At 35.1% G+C, this 22,338-nt stretch overlaps 1 protein-coding gene across 1 annotated transcript in view; it reads right to left on the reverse strand.

Moving 5' to 3' along the window:
* The window catches only part of wal (electron transfer flavoprotein subunit alpha wal), a 117,649-nt gene that overhangs the window by 50,959 nt on the left and 44,352 nt on the right, over positions 1-22,338 (reverse strand). The window contains exons 5-6 of the mRNA XM_090404187.1: positions 18,586-18,685; positions 8,873-8,983 (exon numbers count right to left, since the gene is read on the reverse strand). Coding sequence (XP_090260313.1) covers positions 8,873-8,983; positions 18,586-18,685 — 211 coding nt within the window. The remainder of the gene's footprint in view (positions 1-8,872; positions 8,984-18,585; positions 18,686-22,338) is intronic.

Raw genomic sequence — 22,338 nt, forward strand, 5'->3', positions numbered from 1 at the left:
TGGTTGCAACAGAGGGTATGAAGTAAAAGCTAAATGCTCTTTGTATCAGCTGTAATCTCTTCAGTTGGATTATTTGCAAGTGCAACCAAAATGGGTAACAGTTCCAAGGACTTTGCAAACAGTGTTCAAGCTATCTGTGTTTTGCACACTGAAATGTAAACAACTAATCAAACACCCTGAAATGGGGATATTAGGCTGAGATGGGTCAGATAAAGGATGTTCTGTAGAAAAGAAACTGTGATTATGTTTCCTTTTCTTATGATTATGGAGAGTAGTGTCTTGTTAATTAGAAGAGCTGACAGCTACAGTATATGAGGTCCAGCAGAAAAGTAATGAAACAAAATTCGTATCAAACTGTGCATTCAATTAATCATCTGCTACATTGTAGTCACCTTCAAAGTAACTTACCCTTCACTAAACACATTCCAATGTTCCTTCATATAATAGGATTGGAATTCTTCTTCGGTTAGCTCACTTATAGCTTCTGTCATGGCTCTACAATCTCAAAATAGGTACCTTTCATCACGTTCTTAGGGAAAAGAAAGAAAGTTAAACAGACAGACTGGGTAAGTCTGATGGCTAATCCAACTGGAATGCATTTTTTGGTTAAATACTCGCAACCTGACAGCGCAGAATGAGAAGGCACATTGTCATGATGCAACAATTCGCAATCTCTGGATGCACCCTAAGATGCATTTTTTCAACTGCTCAAGGATTTCTCTGTAGTAACTTGGGTTGCTCCAAGAGGTACAAATTCTAATTGGACCACACCACAGCTGTCAAAAATGCTGACAATCATGGCTTTCATTTTGGACTTGTTCATGTATGCATTCTTTGGTCTTGACATGATCTAAAAAACAGGATTTGATATGAAGTCAGTACAGCATTTCCACAGAAACAATTTGATGATGATCTTGTTCATTATCATTGAGATTTGTTGGAAATATCTTTGCATAGATCTTTTGCATTTCCAAATCTTCAGTCAAAATCTTATCAATGGTGAAATGGTTAATGTGTAGTTCTTCTCACATTATTTGGAGCATCAAAAGTCAATCTTTGTGGATGAAATGCCATACTCCCTTTATGCTGTTTGTTATTGTTGTGACATGCTACCCTGTGACATTGCTCATCTTCCACGCTTTTTCTCCCCTCCAAAAGCATCTTGTGCATTTGAACAATTGAGCACATGATAAAGAACCATCACCATATACCAACTTAATTTTATGAAATGTTTCAGTAGCAGTCATCAGTTTAGTACAAAATTTAATCGCACAACATCGCTCAAGATTTTGCTTCTACATTTTGATGATGAACACACCAGACATACACTTGTTAAAAAAGACAATAACTTGACAGGTGTTTACCCTACCGATAAGTGGTAATGAGAGAAAGAGTGGGAATCACTCTAACATATTATGTCATCATTAGGCAAGAGTGAGAAAGAGAAAATCATCAGTATTTTACCTCAATATGATAAAAATGAATTAAGAAAAAGGGCTATGATGGCAAACGATTCGATGTGAGGCTGTGTAGAAGGAATAGATGCGAGTTTTTAGATGTGTGGAATGAGTCTGAGGGAAGATTGGATTTGTATAGAGGAATGGCCTACACCTGAATGTATTTGATATCAGGAGTCTGGAAAAACCAATAACCGGTATGAGAGCTAACACAGAGAGTCAGGAAAACTAAATTATAAAGGAAGGAATGGCAACAATGTTATATAACTGTGTTAATGATGGGAATGGGCTTTGTCATGGAAATGTTGATGAGGAGAGAACAATTTCAACAAAATTTCAACCCATCAAATGTGTGCAAAGATGTCTACATGTATAAGGCACTAGAAAAAAATCTAGATCTGTAAGTTGTTCAACTATGTCATGCAGACTGCAGACAAGAGTATACAAAAGAATATGCCGGTAGATTATTATTATGTCTGTATACAAATGCTAGGAATATCAGCAACAAAGGGATATAGTTTGTTGCCTTAGTCAAAATGTTGGGACATGAGATTGCAGGCATTAGTGAGACCTGGCTATCAGAATCAGACATACTAACTGGTATCGAGTGTAAAGGGTACACTTTTTTCAGAAAATACAGAGGATAGGAGAGGAGGGGGCTTGCTGTTAATGATATCAGATGACCTGAATCCAATCAGAGTTGAGACCTATGTAGTATTACTACTACTAACAATATTTCATGTGACACTGAGTATGAAGCCATCTGGTGTAGGTGGAATCTAATAAGATCAATTACATAGTGGGGTCTTGTTACAGACCTGGTGGATCGGTTGCTAGTGATGAAGAATGAATCAATAATTAGAAAACATGAGCGCAAAAAGAGTAATCATAATGGGAGACTTCAATTATGCAAATATTGATTGGGTAGCAGTAGAATCTCATGAGAAGAATGAAAATGCATTTATTGAGCTGTTGGGGGACAACATCCTCAAGCAGCATGTGACAGAAGGAACTAGAGGTCAAATAGTGTTAGATTATAGTGTCAGAGGGCATTTCAGTGATCATGACATACTCAGTTGGGAAGTGACTACGTTTCTGAATGTTCCATTCAGAAAAGATTACATGCTGAACTACAAAGCAGGAAATTATGACCAACTGAGTTCATTGGAATGGGATCGGTTGATGGATGGGAAGAATATCGACAGTGCATGGGAAGCATTTAAACAATACTTAAATGATGTGATATCGAGTCTGTCCCAAGAGTTTGAAGAATGAATAGGGTAAGTAAGAGTCAAATGGAAGTGTAATCTTATTAAACAACAGATTTGTAAGAAAAGGATGATGTGGAAGGAATAACGTGTGCATAAGAATTATGTGCATTAAGCAGCAGGCTAGAATAGTCAACTATTGCATGGAAAGCAAAGTTTGAGTATGAAAAGAAACTGGCTCTACGTGCTAAGGACAACCCACAAGAATTCTATCAATATGCTGCAAGTAAAAGAAAGAATGAATATGAAAGAATAACTCTTCTAAATGCAGATGTGTGAGGGTTACAGATGCAGAAGAGGTTGTTCAACTAATGAGTGCCCATTTTGTTAAAAAGCCATCAACCTGGTGTACACAACATTGAGCTCACTGCTACCTCTTCACTGGATGAAGGAATTCAGGTGTATGAGGACAAGATATTAGAGCTGTTGCACAAACTGAATAAGAATTCAGCAATAGGAACTGAAGCGATATAAGCACATGTGCTAATAGAGTGTTCAGCTGAACTGACTATTCCTTTGATCTGGATGTTTAACATGAGTTTCAGAACAGGGAAGATTCCTCAGGAATGGAAAGAACGTATGGTAATTGCATTGCATAAGGGTGGTGCAAAGATCCATGCATCCAATTATCGACCAATTAATATCTCAGGAGTGGTGGTGAAGATTTAAGAAAAATTGGTTAGGGGATCACATTCAGAAATGGGTTCACAGTGAATCTGTACTTTGCAATGAGCAACATGGGTTTACTAAGGGAATGTCATGTTTTAGCAACTTCCTCATTGCAAAGTAGTACAGATTGTTACTTTGCAATGAGGTAACAATGTTACCACTGAACTAGACAAGGGGAATTGATACACCATGATACTTTTGGATTTTGCCAAGGCTTTTGACAGAATACAGCATGGTAGAATTGTTGCATAAATTGGAGAATATGGGTTTGGGTTATAGAATATTAGCATGGATAAGAGTATGGCTGACTGACAGATATCAAAAAGTGGTATATAGGGGATGCGAGTCTGCAAAATTTAAGGTAGGGTAACAAGTGGTGTACCACAAGGATCAGTATTTGGCATACTGTTATTCAACCTACACATTAATGATATTGGGAAGGATTTGACAAAAAACATACAGCTATCTGCTGATGATGCAAAGACAGGTAGGGTAATATGATTGAGACTTACCAACTTCTGATAGGGTCATACAGGATTTCAATTGATGGAGGGCAGGGAAAGGACGAGAGGGCATCCTTGGAAGCTGAGAATGAAGGCTGCTAAGAAGGGCGTGAGGGCTAGATTTTTCCTCTCAGAGGGTGTGTGATTGGAATGGATTGCCATTGGTTGTTGTGAGTGAATTCAAGAATAAGTACGATAGCTGGTGCATGTAGTATGTGGCCTCCCTCGATGAGTCTGACTCCCTGAAGGTCTCTCTTAATAATAATAACAATTAGTTTAACAGTGCTGCCAACTGTCATGATACAAAAAATCAAAAAAAAAAAAATCATTGCTTTTATGCTAGACTGAATCTTTGGAAGAAAACCTGATTTGGAAAAGGTCACTAGGAGAGTAGCAAGAATTATTTAATAGGGCTTGGATATATATACAGACAACTTGTGCTAGGTCACTATTAACAGCAAATAAATCAGAATTATTTTTTTTTCAGATTGATCAGTTGAACTTGAAGTCCCCAAGGAGGGATGACATTCACTGTTTGGATAATTAAACTGCAAAAAAATCAAGCATCACTGAAAAATAATAAAGGGATCAGCTATCTGAATTTGAAGAGTATAAAGGCAGAAAATAATATAACAAAATATGGCAAGAAAATTTTGAGAGATAGATACTATATTAAAATATAATAATAAGAATATATTTTAGACATTCCCAGTCAGAATGCACAAATGTTGGTAAAGTTGATATCAAAGTGTTTTTCTAGTATATATATTTTTTTAGTATTGTTTATTTGCTTAAATTCAAAGCAATGACATCAGCAAGGCACATCATTACCATTTCAGAATTACATGCAAAATTTTTTCTGATCAGCAGTATTTGCTTATTAATGTCTTTCATGGTTGATGAATGGAGATAATCAAAGAATACAAGCAAATGTAGTGAGCGAGTGCAAAGCTCACAAATGCTACTCCATGCAGATTCCAGGTTTCTGTCCAGGCATGAGCTGATAGTGCTGGTGCGGTTAGCATATCAGCTTGCCAACCAATAGGCTGCAGGTTCGAAACCTGTTGAGGGCATTTATGTTTGTGTGTACCTTTAGGTGGCAAATGAATTTTACTACTCAATTTGAGACCACTGTCCCACTTACTGGAGGCCTGAAGTGGCTTGAAAAAGTTCCATGTTTGGTCTCAAGAGCAGGATTTCCAGATTACATTAAAAAATAAATAAATAAAAAAAACCTACATAAAATTAATAAAATAGGAAAAAAATCCCTTAGCCCACCTATGGTACAAATTTACTCTAGGTTTACACAAAAACCTTTCATGGTTTGGAGCCATGTGTACACACACACACACACACACACAAAAATCCATCTCCAGTTTTTCAAAATAATGAATTCAAAATTCAAAGCAATGACATCATTACCATTTCAGAATTACAGGGAATGCTTTGAATACTATAACATGCTGGATATAAGTTAGCTGGTAATAAATGCTTTCAGTCACTACATGAAAGTACCATCACAAAACTGAGCAACAGATGGAAGATTCAGATTATCCACGATGCAGTTAACAATCACTTGTCTGGCAAGTGATGGCAACGTGCAACATGTTTTTTCAACACAGCATTGATTTATTCCACATCAAAATGCCTTGGTGTACCATGGAGGAAAAAAAAAAAGCATAATTATCATAATGATCATGTGAAACATGTACCAAAGTCAACTTTGATACTGTAGAGAGAGAGAGAGGGAAAAAAAAGTGAAAGGAAAAGACTTAATCCTTTGTGTGAACATATCCTCCCTCTCTCCCCACCAATCTTTTTATGGAACATCTTGAAAATACAAAACTAAACTCCTTCCCTCTCAAACTCACAATATGGCTGTGTTATGTTCTGTTGACAACATGTTCTCCATTGGCCAGGATATGTTGGAAACATTTTTAGCACACCTGAAGATCTGTCTCGCCAGTGAACCGGAAAATAACAACTATATGCTCCTTGTTACCCAACTATCCAATGAATCCTTATCCTTTTCTATCTACAGAAAACAACCCACTAGAAGGTACATCTACCACAGTGCCACTCCACCCACCCAGCAGTATGTGTTATCCAAACTTTAGCAAATAGAGATAGAACTATATACTCTAACCACATTAGCCTTTTCAATGAAATTGTTCATGAGGGACACTTTTTTTTAGTGATGACAATCCATACATTAAAAAAAAACATCGCCATTTCCCACATTCGAGACGCCTCGGAAAACACATCTTGTGTTCTTGAAAGGTATAACATGTGGTCCTCTTTCAAGTAACATCAATAATAGGCTATCCATATCCACTAACCAACAGATTCCTTCTATCATTTAGATCAGTGATGAGCAACCTTTGTTCTTCAGTGGGCCACAATTGAAAACCTAATATTCCATAGAGGCTGCAATGAACACAATATTAAATATGTTAATATATTAATCAAAAAATTTTAATTTATGGGGTGGAATTTGTTATTTTTGACATAGATTTAAATGAAAAGCTTTTTTTTTTTTTTAAATTTGATTTACTTTTTATTAGTAATGCTTTCCACATATATACACAGGTATACATACATATTTTTTTTAATCAAAAATTAAGCAGCAGCTGAAATTTAAATAATGATATATTTGGTTCTGTTTCTCATCAACAAGCTTTTCAATATTGGAAAGTATGTTTGATATTGCGACTCTAATACTAGTCGTTTGTCATCAAGGTTATTTCAATAACCATTTTTTATAATTTTCATTTTGGTAAAGAGCTGTTCACACAAATACGTACTACCAAATAAACTCATTATTTGCCTGGAATGGGTAGTCAGCAATGGAAATTTATCAGTTGGAAAGCAACTCTTATAAAAGTCAATAAGACTAACATTTTGAAATTTATTTCTTAGTCCAGTGCTGTCAATCATTTCCATCTGAAATTCTTCGGAAACCTTTTCAACGTCTATATTAAAGGGTGATGAGAAAATATCAAAATTAGTTTCATTTTTGCTTAAATTTTTGAACCGTGAACTGAATTCTTATAGTCTCTGTATTTCCTCTGCATATTTTTTCGTTTCAAGTGGATTTTCTTTTCTAAATTGGAAAATGAGTCATATTATTAGATTCCAGTTATCGATTCCAAATTTTTAGTTTATTTTCAAAGACTTATATTTTATCGAACATTTCATTAATAAGTTTTTTCTGTCCTTGAAGATTTCCATTTAATTCGTCAAAATGTTGAGTAATGTCAACACAAAATCGCACATCCCGTCCTTGTCATTAAATTCTGGAAACTGGTTGTCTTTCATTTCTTGGAATAAATGAATTTCGCTCTGCAAATCATACACATGCTTAAGCATTGTGCCATCGAACCTTGGTATTCAATGAATCTAGAATCTGTTCCTCTCAAAAAAGACAGCAAGTTGTGCCATATCACTAATATCACAACTTTCATCCAAAGTCAAAGAAATACATTCTAACTTAGAAATATGCCCTGCAAAATTTCCTCAACACTTTGTGAAAGATTGTCTATCCTTCTTGCGATTGTAAATCAAGTCAAGCTGATTTTCGAAATTATATCTTTTTTTTTTTTAAATCATGGAAAGTGACATCTGCTACCGCTAGTAAGCATTCCTTTTGCCCAAATTTGACTAACAACATACTAGCACGAACTGCATCTGTGGTTAATGAAGCAGTTCTAAATACATTTTGCTGTTGTTTAAGATTTTTTTCCAGATGATTCACGTTGCCTTTGCACAACTGTCCTTGCAAATTGTCAAATTTTGAAGAATGTTTAGTTTTATAACCTTTTGATGTTATATTCCTTGAGAATAGATATCTTTTCATAACATATCAAACAAACAGCATTGTCTTTTACAAAGTAAAAAATAGTCGCATGTCCATCTTTCATTAAATGAAAGTGACGATTTTCATCCTCAACTTTGTGCTTTCTAGATTTTGAACTCATTGATTAAACACAGGGTTCTGTTTGAAAAAAAAAAAGAAAAAAATTAGTAAAGACTCAATTTTTTAAAAGAAAAAAATTATATTACCATTATAAATTTATAATTTGCTTAGGTTTTGAAAGAACTTGTATCAATGCATGCTTAATATTGATAACGCTGTGCCTTTTGCTAAAATTTTTACACTTCGGTTGAATGTGAAGTGCAACGTTTCAGCGTACCACAAGTTAGTAGTTGGAGGGCCGCATGCGGCCCGTGGGTTGCTCATCACTGATGTCTAGTTCTACAGAATCCCTTGTCTAACTTATTTTGGACAAACTTGAAGAACAACAAAAATACACCTCGAAAAACGTGAACTATATCCATTATCTGCACTACAGCCATTCTGAAGCAGCAGGACATGGCAAGGATACAATTCACTGTAATCTAATGGGGGATCCCTTTTATACAAAAACATGCAAATCTGAGAGATTGTTTCTAGAATCTGCCACAGCACTATTTTAATAAAGTCAGTTATGTCTCGCTTTAACAAAAAAAAAAAAAAAAACTGGCCATCACACTGAGATCTTCAGCAACATTCCATCACCCACCTATAGAGGGTACTAGTTAGGACTATAGGATCCTGCCTCTTGCACTCAGTCTGTGTGCCTTCCTGTTGATATGCCTGTGTTTAGTTTCTTTGTGCTCAATAAGATGCTTTGATAACCAAGTTGAAATATTGGCATAATAATCTAATTAACTCAATAAATTCAGTTAGTTATGTTAAAATCACCTACCTTTGCCTATACAGTCAAATTTCAGTGTCACACAGCATCATTAATTATTGAAAAAGATTATTTCTTTTACCATTAGTGGCATTACAGGAATTATTATTATTATTATTTTTTTTTTAAATAAGGTAATGCTATTTCTTTGACAGGATGATTAAAGGTTAAAAGTATTCAGAGAAATAAAAAGTATATGATACAAGTTACAGAAAGTATTCATAGGACCAATGTATTACCTTTTTCTACTGGTGCTTCATTTGTAGATAATGAACATGCCTCAAAGTTAGTTAATCTGACTGTTAGTACTTTTACTGGATCTTTAGATTTGACAGTCTGTATTGCATTACCTGCCAAGCAAATATATAAATGGTAATGGAAATAGTTTAGAAATAGGCAGAAATCAATACAAAATATTTCAGCATTAATAATATTCCATACAGAGTGATGCATAGCACACAGTGAATACAGAAATTTAATCATTTTGGTCCTGTACAATTTCTATAATAAAAATTTTTAAAATCTGATTCTGCCAATAAACTGCAAATTAGAAATTTTCATGAGCAGTGAAACTACATAATGTGAAAGGGAAACAGATAGGAATCTGCACTTTGTTGACGAGTCTTGTTAATTGTAAGGGGTGGAGTGGGGAGAGCACGTAAAATTGATATATAATTCACTACATAAATGAATGAAGATGATGTAACACCATTCTTGCAATTTTTATAAATCTATAAGCAACTACAAGAATACTCTGCAGAAGTAATCAGATACCGCCATGGCAATCTGGTAATCACATAGGATCTGTTTCTAAAGGGAGACTGATGTATACTCATCATGTGATGTATTTTATTAAATAATTTATAATGAAAGTGATTGCAATGAAAGCCAACATGGATAACTAGACAAACATAGTGATTAAAAACACAAAAAACAAGAACAAACTTATCAGATGCATAAAACTCCCTTCAACAAAATGGAATATTAATAATATATAAAAAATTAGGGGAGGGTCAGTCAAAGTTACATAAATGGAAGAAGCCTTCCAGAGCTATAAGGAATATGAAGAACCAAAAAGAGGCTTTTGACCCAATGATCAATCCTAACACAATGTTCCAACATAAAAATGAGCACAAATTCACATGAACAGAAGAGGCAAGGAATAAGAAAAGTCTAATTGACTATGTTATGGTTGATAGTGATGTTTTCTCCTTGGTGCAGGACACTAGAGTGTAGAGGGTTTGAGATTGGAATTCATCACCAATAAGTCTTGAGCAGAATAAAATTGAATTTCACATTGAAAAGAAGCACATGTAAGAGAGTTTTCAAGCGAATAAAAGTTGAGCAACTCTCAGATGTGAACTGTAGACTAAAATACATCAACATTATTCAAGAAAAAATGAAAGAGTTTGAGAACAGGAACCAAACCTTGGAGATTCAGTGGCAAGCCCTGAAGAAAACACTGATTGATTCAGCCAGAGAGACATGTGGTGAGGTTGTGTGCAAGGATAGAAAAATTAGAACTCCATGATGGATACAGGAAGTTAAAGGGACAGTGAAGGAAAAGAAGAAAGCATATCAAAAGTTCTTGGAAAATAAGTAAGCTTGTGCTATTAGAGAATACAGAGACAAAGGTATGAAAGCTACAGTAGCTAAAGAAAAGCCATGGGAAGACTTAGGCATACATAGACAATAAATATCAAGAAGGCAGCAAGATATCCTAAAGGTTCTTGAAGAAGCTCAGGAATGGAGGAAAGAGTGCTATAAAAAGACTTCATCATCATCATCATCAAATTCCTGCGATGTACCCTCAATGGGTGTACAGGATATGACAGTACTACATGAAAAAATTACATCATTACTAACTTCCTATCTACAATTTTCCTCCAAATCAGTCTGTTACTTGTCAAGACTCCAACATTATCAGATCTTATATTTCTATCGTCTAAGGCACATTGTACCGTATCAATCCACCTACATCTTGGTCATCCTCTGGGTCGTTTTCCTGCCAACCTGGCAAAGAACACTTGTTTTGCTAATCTTTCCTCTCCCATTCTATTTAAGTGACCATACCACCTGAGATTATGTCTGCTAACGCATTCCTGGATGCAGACAATGACAAGTTCTTTCCTAATATCCTCATTTTTAATATGATATTGCCATTGATGCCATCTATTCCCGCCTCTAATCTTTCTCAGGATTCTCATATCTGCGGTCTCTAGTCTTTGGTCAAGGGTTTTACTTCTGACCCAGCTCTCAGATCCATAAGTTAAAACTGGTTTGAACACTGTCTCGTATACAGCTAATTTAGTGTTCCGACTAATTTCTTTCTTATTCCATATGAATTTATTCAATTGACTTCCCACCATACCAGCTTTGCTGATTCTGTTGTCTATTTCAATATTTAATTTACCATCTTCAGTAAAAATCGTGCCTAAGTAGCTGAAATGTTTTACTTGTTCCACAGGTTCTCCACTCACAACACAGTTAACATTTTCAATGATTTTGGCTATTTTCATTGTCTTTGCCTTTTTATTGCTGACCTTCATACCATATCTATTACAACAGCTATTCAATTTAGTCAGAGAATCTTGTAGACTTGTAGCAGATTTATTTAGAAGTATAACATCATCCGCATAAAGCAAAAACCTGACATTAACATCTCCAATTTTGATATCATGTTTAATACCACTTTCCTTCATAATGTGATCCATATAGATAATGAATAACAGAGGGGATAATGTACATCTTTGTCTCACACCAGATTTAACATTAAACCATCTTCCTGTACTTCCTTCAATTCTAACTGCAGACTTACAACTCAAATAAAGACTAAGTATTGCTTGATATAATGCCCCATTGACACCATATAACTGCAGCGTATTGAAAAGCTTCTCTCTTGGCACCTTGTCATATGCCTTTTCCAAATCGACAAAACTTAAATACAGATCTTTGTTATATTCCCATGCTTTCTTGACTATTTGTCGTAAAGTGAAGATCTGATCCTGACAGCCTCTATTTGGCCTGAATCCAGCTTGTTCTTCACCAAGCTTTTCCACAATTCTTCTCAACCGTTTCTCAAGTATACTTGCATAGATCTTGCCAGGAACACTCAGTAGGGAAATACCTCTGTAATTCTCAAATGCAGTTTTATTTCCCTTTTTATATATGGGTACTATGAGAGCTCTACTCCAATCATCGAGAATTTGTTCCTCTGTACAGACTTTCTGAACTATGCAGTGCAGCCACTATTAAGACTTTTATACCACCATACTTCAGCATTTCTGGTTGAATATCATCTACTCCTGCTGCCTTTCCACATTTCAAGCCTTTGATGGCTTTTTCTACTTCAAGTATGGATATGTATTCCTGACTGCATGCCTGGTCAGTGTTTTTTTATCACTGTGCTGTCATCACTACTTGTTTCATTTAGCAGTTTTTCAAAGTAATTACTCCATACTTCAAGGATATCTTTTTCTTCTGTTTTCATGTCACCTTTATCATCTCTAACTCCTTTTACAGCAGCACTCTTTCCTCCATTCCTAAGCTTCTTCAACAACCTCCAGAATATTTTGCCACCTTCTTGATATTTATTTACTATATTATTGCCAAAGTCCTCCCATGACTTTTGTTTAGCTAGTTTTACACACTGTTTAGCTTTCTTACATTTGTCTCTGTATTCTGTAAGAGTAAAAGCTGACTTATTGCCAGGAACTTTTGATATGCTTTCTTCTTTTCCTTCACTGCCTCTTTAACTTCCTGTGTCCACCAGGGAGTTCTGATTTTTTTATCCTTGCACACAACCTCACCACATGCCTCTCTGGCAGAATCAATCAATGTTTTCTTCAGAGTTTGCCACTGAATCTCCAAGGTTTGATTCCTGTTCTCAAACTCTTTCATTTTCTCTTCAATAATCTTTTGTATTTTAGTCTACAGTTCACATCTGAGAGCTGCTCAACTTTTATTCGCTTTAAAACTTTCTTACATGTTATTCTTTTCAATATGAAATTCAATTTAATCCTGCTCAAGACTAAATAGTGATCACTTCAATTTCAAATCCTCTGTACACTCTGGTGTCCTGCACCAGGGAGAAAACATCACTATCAACAATAACATAGTCAATGAGACTTTTCTTATTCCTAGCCTCTTCTCTCCATGTGAATTTGTGCACATTTTTATGTTGGAACATGGTGTTAGTAATAACCAGTCCATGTCCTGAGCAGAAATCCAACAGATATTTGCTATTATTATTAGCTTTGCTCTTTTCTCCAAATTTTCCCAAAATATTTTTGTATGTCTCACAATCATTTCCTACTCTGCTATTTACATCCCCAACAAGGACCAACTTTTCCTTTTTCATTGTGTCAGTTGCTTTTTCTAAAGCCTCAAAAAATTCCTCCACTTCTACCTTAGTAGAACCTTCTGTGGGACCATAGGCACAAATAAGTCTCATTGTCATTGATATTTATTTACTATATTCTTGCCAAAGTCCTCCCATGACTTTTGTTTAGCTAGTTTTACACACTGTTTAGCTTTCTTACATTTGTCTCTGTATTCTGTAAGAATAAAAGCTGACTTATTGCCATATTGAACTTTTGATATGCTTTCTTCTTTTCCTTCACTGCCTCTTTAACTTCCTGTGTCCACCAGGGAGTTCTGATTTTTTTATTCTTGCACACAACCTCACCACATGCCTCTCTGGCAGAATCAATCAATGTTTTCTTCAGAGTTTGCCACTGAATCTCCAAGGTTTGATTCCTGTTCTCAAACTCTTTCATTTTCTCTTCAATAATCTTTTGTATTTTAGTCTACAGTTCACATCTGAGAGCTGCTCAACTTTTATTCGCTTTAAAACTTTCTTACATGTTATTCTTTTCAATATGAAATTCAATTTAATCCTGCTCAAGACTAAATAGTGATCACTTCAATTTCAAATCCTCTGTACACTCTGGTGTCCTGCACCAGGGAGAAAACATCACTATCAACAATAACATAGTCAATGAGACTTTTCTTATTCCTAGCCTCTTCTCTCCATGTGAATTTGTGCACATTTTTATGTTGGAACATGGTGTTAGTAATAACCAGTCCATGTCCTGAGCAGAAATCCAACAGATATTTGCTATTATTATTAGCTTTGCTCTTTTCTCCAAATTTTCCCAAAATATTTTTGTATGTCTCACAATCATTTCCTACTCTGCTATTTACATCCCCAACAAGGACCAACTTTTCCTTTTTCATTGTGTCAGTTGCTTTTTCTAAAGCCTCAAAAAATTCCTCCACTTCTACCTTAGTAGAACCTTCTGTGGGACCATAGGCACAAATAAGTCTCATTGTCCAGTTCCCCATTCTCATATTTGCCCACATTACTCTACTTGAGACTGACTGCCATTCAAGAAGATTAGCCCCGTATTTTGTGTTGAATACTATGGCTACTCCTTCTTTTCCTTGATTGTCATTGCCTGAATATAACATTTTGTATTTATTGCTCAGAAAGATCTCACCAGTTTTGGTCTTTTTTGTTTCAGTCACCCCTATTATGTTGATCTGGTACTTATCTAATTCCTCAGCTAGCTCCATTTCTTTGCCATTCAGGCTTCTTACGTTGATAGTACCGATCTTCAACTCTGGTGATGTTGAGTTGGGGTTTGTTTTCAGATTTGTTCCAGTAGCTGACTTTTCGCTGTTCGCCCTGGTTCCCTGGTGAAAACAACAGGGGCCTTGTTTAACAGGGCGATGCCCCAGCCGGCATGAAATTTTGTCATGTTGTACCATCATTTTTTATTTTGGTTTAACCAATAAGAATACAATTCGGTCGGCTAAATCCCAAATTGCCAGCCCATCCTCGTTCATTCAGTATCAAAGTAGATACCCAACAGGGTGCACCACGAGAAGGTGAGGATTTCACATTAGGTCAGAAGCCCTGGTCGGTTCTCCGCATTCCTTTAAAGGCTATGTGGAGGTCTCCTCTCAGTTATACAGCTTTGACCCTTAAGCACCCCAAAAGGACTTAGAGATGATAAAAGTGACAGAAAAGCTGGATCAAAAGATATCCTTGATGTATGAAGTAATTACTTCGAAAAATCTAAATGAAACGATCAGTAACAGCACAATGGTAAAAAACACTAACCAGGCATGCAATCAAGAATAGATATTCATACTTGAAGTAGAAAAAGTCTCATCAAATGTGGAAAACACATGAAATGTGTTTTCCACATTTCAGACTCATCAAAAGTCTGAAATGTGGAAAAGCAGCTGGAGTAGATGACATTCAATCAGAAATGTTCAAGTATGGAGGAGTCTTACGGTTGCTGCACTGCATAGTTCAGAAGGGCAGGACAGAGGTACGAATTCCGGATGATTGGAGTAGAACTCTCATAGTACCCATATATAAAAAGGGAAATAAAACTGAAGGTGAGAATTACAGATGTATTTCTCTACTGAGTGCTCCTGGTAAGATATATGCAAGTATACTTGAGAAAAGGTTGAGGATTGTGGAAAGGTGTTTGGTGAAGAACAAGCTGGATTCAGGCCAAATAGAAGCTGTCAGGTTCAGATGGGTTCTGTCAGGTTCACTTTACGACAAATAGTTGAGAAATCATGGGAATATAACAAAGATCTGTATTTAAGTTTTGTAGATCTGAAAAAAGCATGACAAGGCATCAAGAGAAAAACTATTTAAAATGCTACAGTTAGTTGTATGGAATCAATGTGGCATTATATCAAGCAAAACGTGGTCTTTGAGTTGTAAATCAGTAGTTAGAATTGAAAGAAGTACAGAAAGATGGTTTAATATTAAGCCTGGTGTCAGACAAGGAAGTACATTATCCCCTCTGTTATTCATTATCTATATCGATCACATTATGAATGAAAGTGGTATTAAACCTGATATCAAAATTGAAGATGTTAATCTCAGCTCTTTACCTTATGCAGATGATGTTATACTTCTAAATAAATCCAGTACAAGTCTGTTGTAATAAATTTGGTATGAAAATCAGCAATAAGAAGACAAAGACAATGAAAATAGGCAGAAACATTGAAAATATCAACTGCATTGTCAAAGGAGAATGTATAGCACAAGTAAAACATTTCAGCTACTTAGGCACAATTTTTAGTGAAGATGGTAAATTAAATATGGAAATAGACAACAAAATCAACAAAGCTGGTATGGTTGGAAGTCAACTGAATAAATTTATATGGAATAAGAGAGAAATAAGTCAAAACACTAAATTAGCTGTATAGAAGGACATGTTAAAACCAATTTTAACTTATACATCTGAGAAATGGGTTAGAAATAAAACACTTGACCAAAGAATAGAGACTGCAGATATGAGAGTCCTGAGAAAGATTAGTGGCATTAACCGATAGCATCATTGGCAATATCATATTAAAAACAAGGATATTAGGAAAAACTTTGACATTGTTAGCATCCAGTATGTGTTAGCAGAGCCAATCTCAGGTGGTGTGGTCACTTAAACAGAATAGGAGAGGAAAGATTAGCAAAACAAGTGTTCTCTTCCAGGAAAAAGACCCACAGGAAGACTGAGATATAGGTGGATTGATACAGTAAAAAGTGCATTAGAAGACAGAAATATAAGATCTGATAATGCTAGTCTTGACAGGTAACAGATCGATTTGGAGGAAAATTATAGATAGGAAGTTAGTAATGATATAATTTTTCATGCAGTACTATATCATATCCTGTACACCAGGGATTCCCAACCTTGTACTCACTAAAGTGAGCCCTTGAGGACAGTTCTGTATAAAGGTAGTTAAGCAAAAGTCATGGGAAGATTTTCGTAAGAATATAGAAGGCAGCAAAATGTTTTGGAAGCTAGTTAAAAAAAGCTTAGGAATAGGATGGAGGAAAGAGTACTGTAGAATGAATCAGAGATGATAAATATGACATGAAAATTGAAGATAAGGATGCTCTAGATGTCTGGAGTGATTATTTTGAAAAACTGTTAAATGAAACAAGCAGTATCAGAATAGTAGAAATATTCAAGAAGAAGAATGCAAAGAAGAGCTTTCTCTACCTCAAGTGCATATACACTTGGGGTAGAGAAAGCCATGAAAAACCTGAAATGTGGAAAGGTATCTGGAGCAGATGATATTAAACCTGATATGCTCAAATACAGTGGTATTAAGTTTATCAGTGGCTATACTGCTACAATTCAGAGGGCCTGGTAAAAAAGGTCACATTCCAGATGATTGGAATAGAGCTGATAGTTTCCATCTAAAAAAAATCATGGGAATAAAGCTGAATGTGAGTAGAAGGCTGCTTGGAGCAGTGCCATGGCATAAGTATCTGAAAGAGAAGGATCTGATGTGAATTATGCCTGAAACAACTAGGGCTTTGAGGCCTGTGTATTATTTCTATAAGCTATTTATATTTTCCTGGCTAATTTGTCGGTTTTTTTATGATGACAAACCCTATTTTCAGAAGGTTCTTTGCATTGTAGACTGGATATGAATGCAGATCTTTCAAACTAAAGAGGTATACTGTCAATATCTACTGAGTATGTTAGTAATCCAACAGGAAATGGTCATAGCATATTTAAGGAAAGAGTATCAGATTGCATTCTAAAGATAAAGAGGATAAATCAGAAGTTAAATGGATGAGTATTATCATTAAACAGGAACTGCAAAAAGAAAATACTATGAAAGGTATATATAAAGGTGATTAGCAGCCTCATTTATGAATAGTACAAAACATGGCAAAAGGGGTGACCAGCATCTGTCACTAAAATATTTCCTCCTGAATAATATACTCTGGCAAAGTTATCACTCAGTAACTCAACTATTCTTCACTTTCTGTCATCTCCTTACTATCAACACTCATTAAAATTACCACATGACAGACATGAGAGAGTGCAGTAGGAAGACATTAATAAACTGGAGTGCTTAGATGCTGCAAAATCATAACACAAATCTGACCATGGGGTTAGATGGGATATCAGCCCATATATTATGATGTGTGAAGGAATTTGTCTGACTAGGCTATTTAATGTCTGAACTCTGGAGAAGTCAAATGGACCAAAAAAAGGCAGAAAATCACAGACTAATCATTATCTCAGGACTGATGGTCAAGGTAATGATTTATTTATTTTTGCTGGTATTATACATGTTGTAAAGTAAAACTATATATCAGAGTATATATTATGGTTTGATCCCTCTACTTATAAAGAGAAGATACGAAAGCTGCTAAATTCTAGTAATGTAGAAGGGTCCCCGTGAAAGACAGGTATTTGAGTAATTTAAGATGATTACTGTGATAAAGAAAGCGGTACAAGAAAATGTAACAAATATAGATAATTACTACTGCACAGGAATTTCCATAGAGTATAAAGACTAATGTGTAGAACACATACTGACTCCATCCATAATATCTACCATACCTGTATATAATAATCAGTAGCCACATCAGTGCCCTATAAAGAGGAATGGTAATTTTCTTATATCTACTTTGTGTGTGTGTTCTTCATAACTAAGTTATTCTATGAGCTGCTTGCCTAGTTTTATAAATACAGTATCTGAACTTCAATCCCCTATCTGCTATCATCATCAAATCTCTGGTTTCCTCAATTTCATCGAGTACGGTTCCAACAATGCAGTAGCTTTAATCTTTTTCATCACAAAACACATAACTTTACACTTTTCTCCATTAAACTGGCAACCATTATCATTAACTAATATGCTATACAATTTTGCATTATCATCAGCAAACTGATTATTTTCTTTCATTTCCTATATCATTAATGTACAAATTAAACACGAATAAACAGATGATAATAAATATAAATTGATATAATAAAAAATAATTAAAGAAAAACAACAAACAAATTGCTTTTTTAAAATTTCTAGTGCATATTTGAAGATTTTCCTTTATTACTCTGAATTTAACAGAAAAACAGCAACTACAAAATATACGAAAAATAATGCTCAGGCTTCCCACCTGCATAAATTGTCCTTACAAATGTGTCAGAACCTTTGATTCCAATAATATCCGAAATTGGAGAGACATCCAATTTAGAAGCAACTCGTGGCATCAAGCTCTATAGTTATATAAAGATGAGTGGAAATTATTAATATATTTAGCAGAAAAATAATATCTATGCAACATATACACATACAAAAATAAATTATTATTATTTAATAATTTGATAAGTTTGAGATCTCTGCAAACATATACATCATAAAGATTAAAAAATAAAAATTAGTAAAAAGAACTTGCAGAGTTCATTTTACTCTGCAACAAACTACAGTATAAATTAAATATCAATGTAACCACAAAACAGCAATAAAATTTGTAACTTTGTTATTCTTAGAAGAATTATTACTTTCATCAGTATGGCCATCTGTAGGATGAGAAAGAAGGAACTCCAACAAACTTTGTATGGTTCCTTCTGATAGCCAAACTTAAATAATTGTTTTTAATCTGTAAAATGGGACTACCCAGAAGTGGATTTCTTTTTTTAATTTGTGTCATGACATTAAATTAAATGATGCTTTACAAGCTAATTTTAAAAATAAGCTTTGTGCATATGCTGCACTCATATGCAGTGTCAAAGCCACTGTCAAAATGTATAAGTCTTCCCCAAGCTATGTCAGCACAGCCATCTTTCATCATATAACAGCTAGTGACAGTCATGGATTTCCACTTAATCCTATGTTGTGCATCTCTAAAGACTTGGATGGTACTTTTGTCTGTCCAGTATTATATGCACTTCATATAATGATGTCTTTGTTGGCCTTAACCTTTTCTCCCTTGTAGGTTTCCTGTGATGGTCACATTAGTCACTCCTTATAATCCTTATATACTGTATAGCATAAGAATTTCATTGTTTAGCAACCACATCTCCAGTGCCAACTTTTTTTTTTTTTTTTTTTTTTTTTTTTTTACTGCAAGTAATATTATTTGTTTCATGTAAAGAAATGCTATTTTGGCTATTTGTATTCTTTTTATTTTTCTTCTTCTTCTTTTTTTTTTTTTTGTTTACATATTCCATCAGACTTCCAGGAGATATAAATCTACTCCCCTTTAACATAACATAACATCATTGGCTAGAAGGGTGAAGCAAGATGCTTTTATTCTCCGTTGTCTGATAGGGAGGATGAATTGAAGGAAAGATTTATGAGCTGTGAGCTTGCTCTGGGAAGGGAGGAGGGGGGGCACAGAGATTAGTCATTGTTGCAAGTGTTCAGGATGGCTTTTGGCCTCTTGTATTTGAAGAGGTCAGTTTCATCATAGTTTGCTGCCTGTTTAACTAGATCGTTGGGGTGCGTAGAGATCTTTGAGAAGAATTTTTCCGCTGTAGTTAGTAGGAAGGAGTAGATATAAGGGATGTTTGTATCTCTATGCAGTTGGACGTTCCTTACAAACCACGGAGCATCCAAGATCATGCGCAAACACTTATTTTGCACTCTCTGTAGCCTGAGGATGCTGGATGTGTGGCTCCAGGCTGGAGATGCATGTCACTATGGGGTACTCCCCTTTAAAGTTATGTTTAAGTTTTTATTCATTGCTTTATCAGTGGTAATTATGAATGTTTTTGTTCCTGGTTGTTTTATTAACTATGCTTTGCAGAGCCTGTTTATTTTCAATGATTAGTACTCCTGCATACCTTAGTCATTTATGTTTCTTCCACCAACCATTTGTGTTTCAATTTCTTGCATGACCCTATCTGAGAAAATCCTCAAGAACAATGATGATAATATATATAAATCCCTGCCAGACTCCTCTTTTTATATCTATTCATTGTGAGAGTGTGTTGTTTTATTTCAGATTATTTATTCTAGTACATATATTTATATTATCCTTAAACCTTTTAAGTCCAAACCCATGTTTTCTAAGATTCCTTAAATCTGTCATGAGAGACAGTGACAAATGCTCTTCAAAATCAGTGAAGTAGAGATAGATTTTTTTTTGTACAGTATTGGATCACTTTGCTTATATCCATGTTGTTCTTTAGCTATTATTTTTTTTATCTGGTTTTGAAATCTGTCCAATATGACTCAAATAAATAATTTCAAGGCACTGCTGATTAAGCTAAATGATCATTAAATCAGCACACCTCAATGTTTTATTTTTAAATTAGGAGAATTTTTTCCATAGTTTTTGGCAAGATACTATAATCAAAAATTAAATCACCTGCCTTTATTTTCCTTGTCCGCATCGCAACCATATGACTGGGAAAGTAGTGTCCCAGGTTCGATTCCCGTTGAGGACATGAGGATCTTCCCCAGCCATAGCGAAGTTAGCTGGTCTTGGGAGCGGGCAGTAGGGTTTTTTCCGCCATTTTATCTGGTGTTTTTCATCCCACAAGCGGGAAAACCGGCCCCGTGAACATACACAGATCTACAGCCATAAATACTTAACCCCCCATGAGTGGGCTCGCCTCGCCTCAATAGGGGTGGGGTAGAAAAAGGGAGGAAACTCCATATGAATAAATAAATTTTCCTTTCACTCTTTTAGTGATTTTCTTACTTCTTCAGTTAGAACTGAAGGGGAATCTATTTCTTTCATTCCTATTTTTTTTTTTTTTTTTTTTTTTGGAGGGGGGCATCTTCCCTGTTATTTGAATACAAATTTTTAATAATATACTTTTGTGTTCTAGGATATCTGTCTCTTCAAACAGTACATTTTGAGCAGTTTGTTCTTCTTTCTGGTGAGTTATCATGATGTATTTTGTCAAATCATGGTGGCTGATTGTCTTCAATTTCTGATGTCTATCTGTCAGCCACCCCTATCCATGCCACTCTCATCTGCTGCAATAGTTATGTCATAGTTTTTACATGCAGTATTCTGTCAAATGCCTTTTAAAAGTCCAGAAGTATAAAGGTGTAACCATTTCCTTTATACAATTCTGCTGTCATTTTATTATAAAATGGGAATTACTGGGGCTAGGCCTACCTTTTAGAAAGCTGTGCTCCCCCCCCCCCATAGAGTATCATAATCCTATCAATCCATTCCTGAATTTTATCTTTAACCAACTTTTCTAATATTTTAACCACCACTCTTGAGATACCAAATGGGCTGCAATATTTTATTTATGTTTTAAAGCCAATTTTATGTAATGTTCCACTCCTTTTTCCAATGGAATCTTTTGCATATCATTCTGAGGTTTAGTATCGGATCACTTGTTCTTATTAGCTTATATCCATATTGTTCTTTAGATGTTGTCTAAGATGATTCAAGTATCATTTCCTATATTTTACCAAAGTCAAACTGGCATCTTCAGGGGCAGTACACAAGTAAAGATATATCCACATAGGCATTACGTGCGTTAGTGACATGGAAGTAATGGTAAAAAAAAAAGCAAAGCCTACAGTCCTAAAAGAAGCCACCTAGTGAGCATGACTGGGTACTCAAGGCTGTTGGGCTAAAGGTCAGGTGTATGGCAGTTTTATGCTTTCATGTTTACAGATTCATTACATAATTACAAATTTCTTGATTAAGATTTCAGAATCAATGGCTACATCAAATTCCCCCACAGATGTTGGGTCAGATCATGATATAAATACAAGTCAAGGAATATGTTGAGAATATGTAAAGTTGCTTTTCTCAAATCAGTTGCTTTAACAAACTGATTTGAGACACCCCAACCGGCCATAATGTCTATAGATGTCCAGTAAAATCTGGATACGATTCTGTAATACCTATTGAATAACATGGATAAGAAGTGCAAATTGGTCTCACTATTTCATC

This window comes from Typopeltis vanoorti, chromosome 14, assembly GCF_054136105.1.
Source record: "Typopeltis vanoorti isolate ZY-2024b chromosome 14, IOZ_Tvanoo_1.0, whole genome shotgun sequence".
NCBI classification, from domain to species: Eukaryota; Metazoa; Arthropoda; class Arachnida; order Uropygi; family Thelyphonidae; genus Typopeltis; species Typopeltis vanoorti.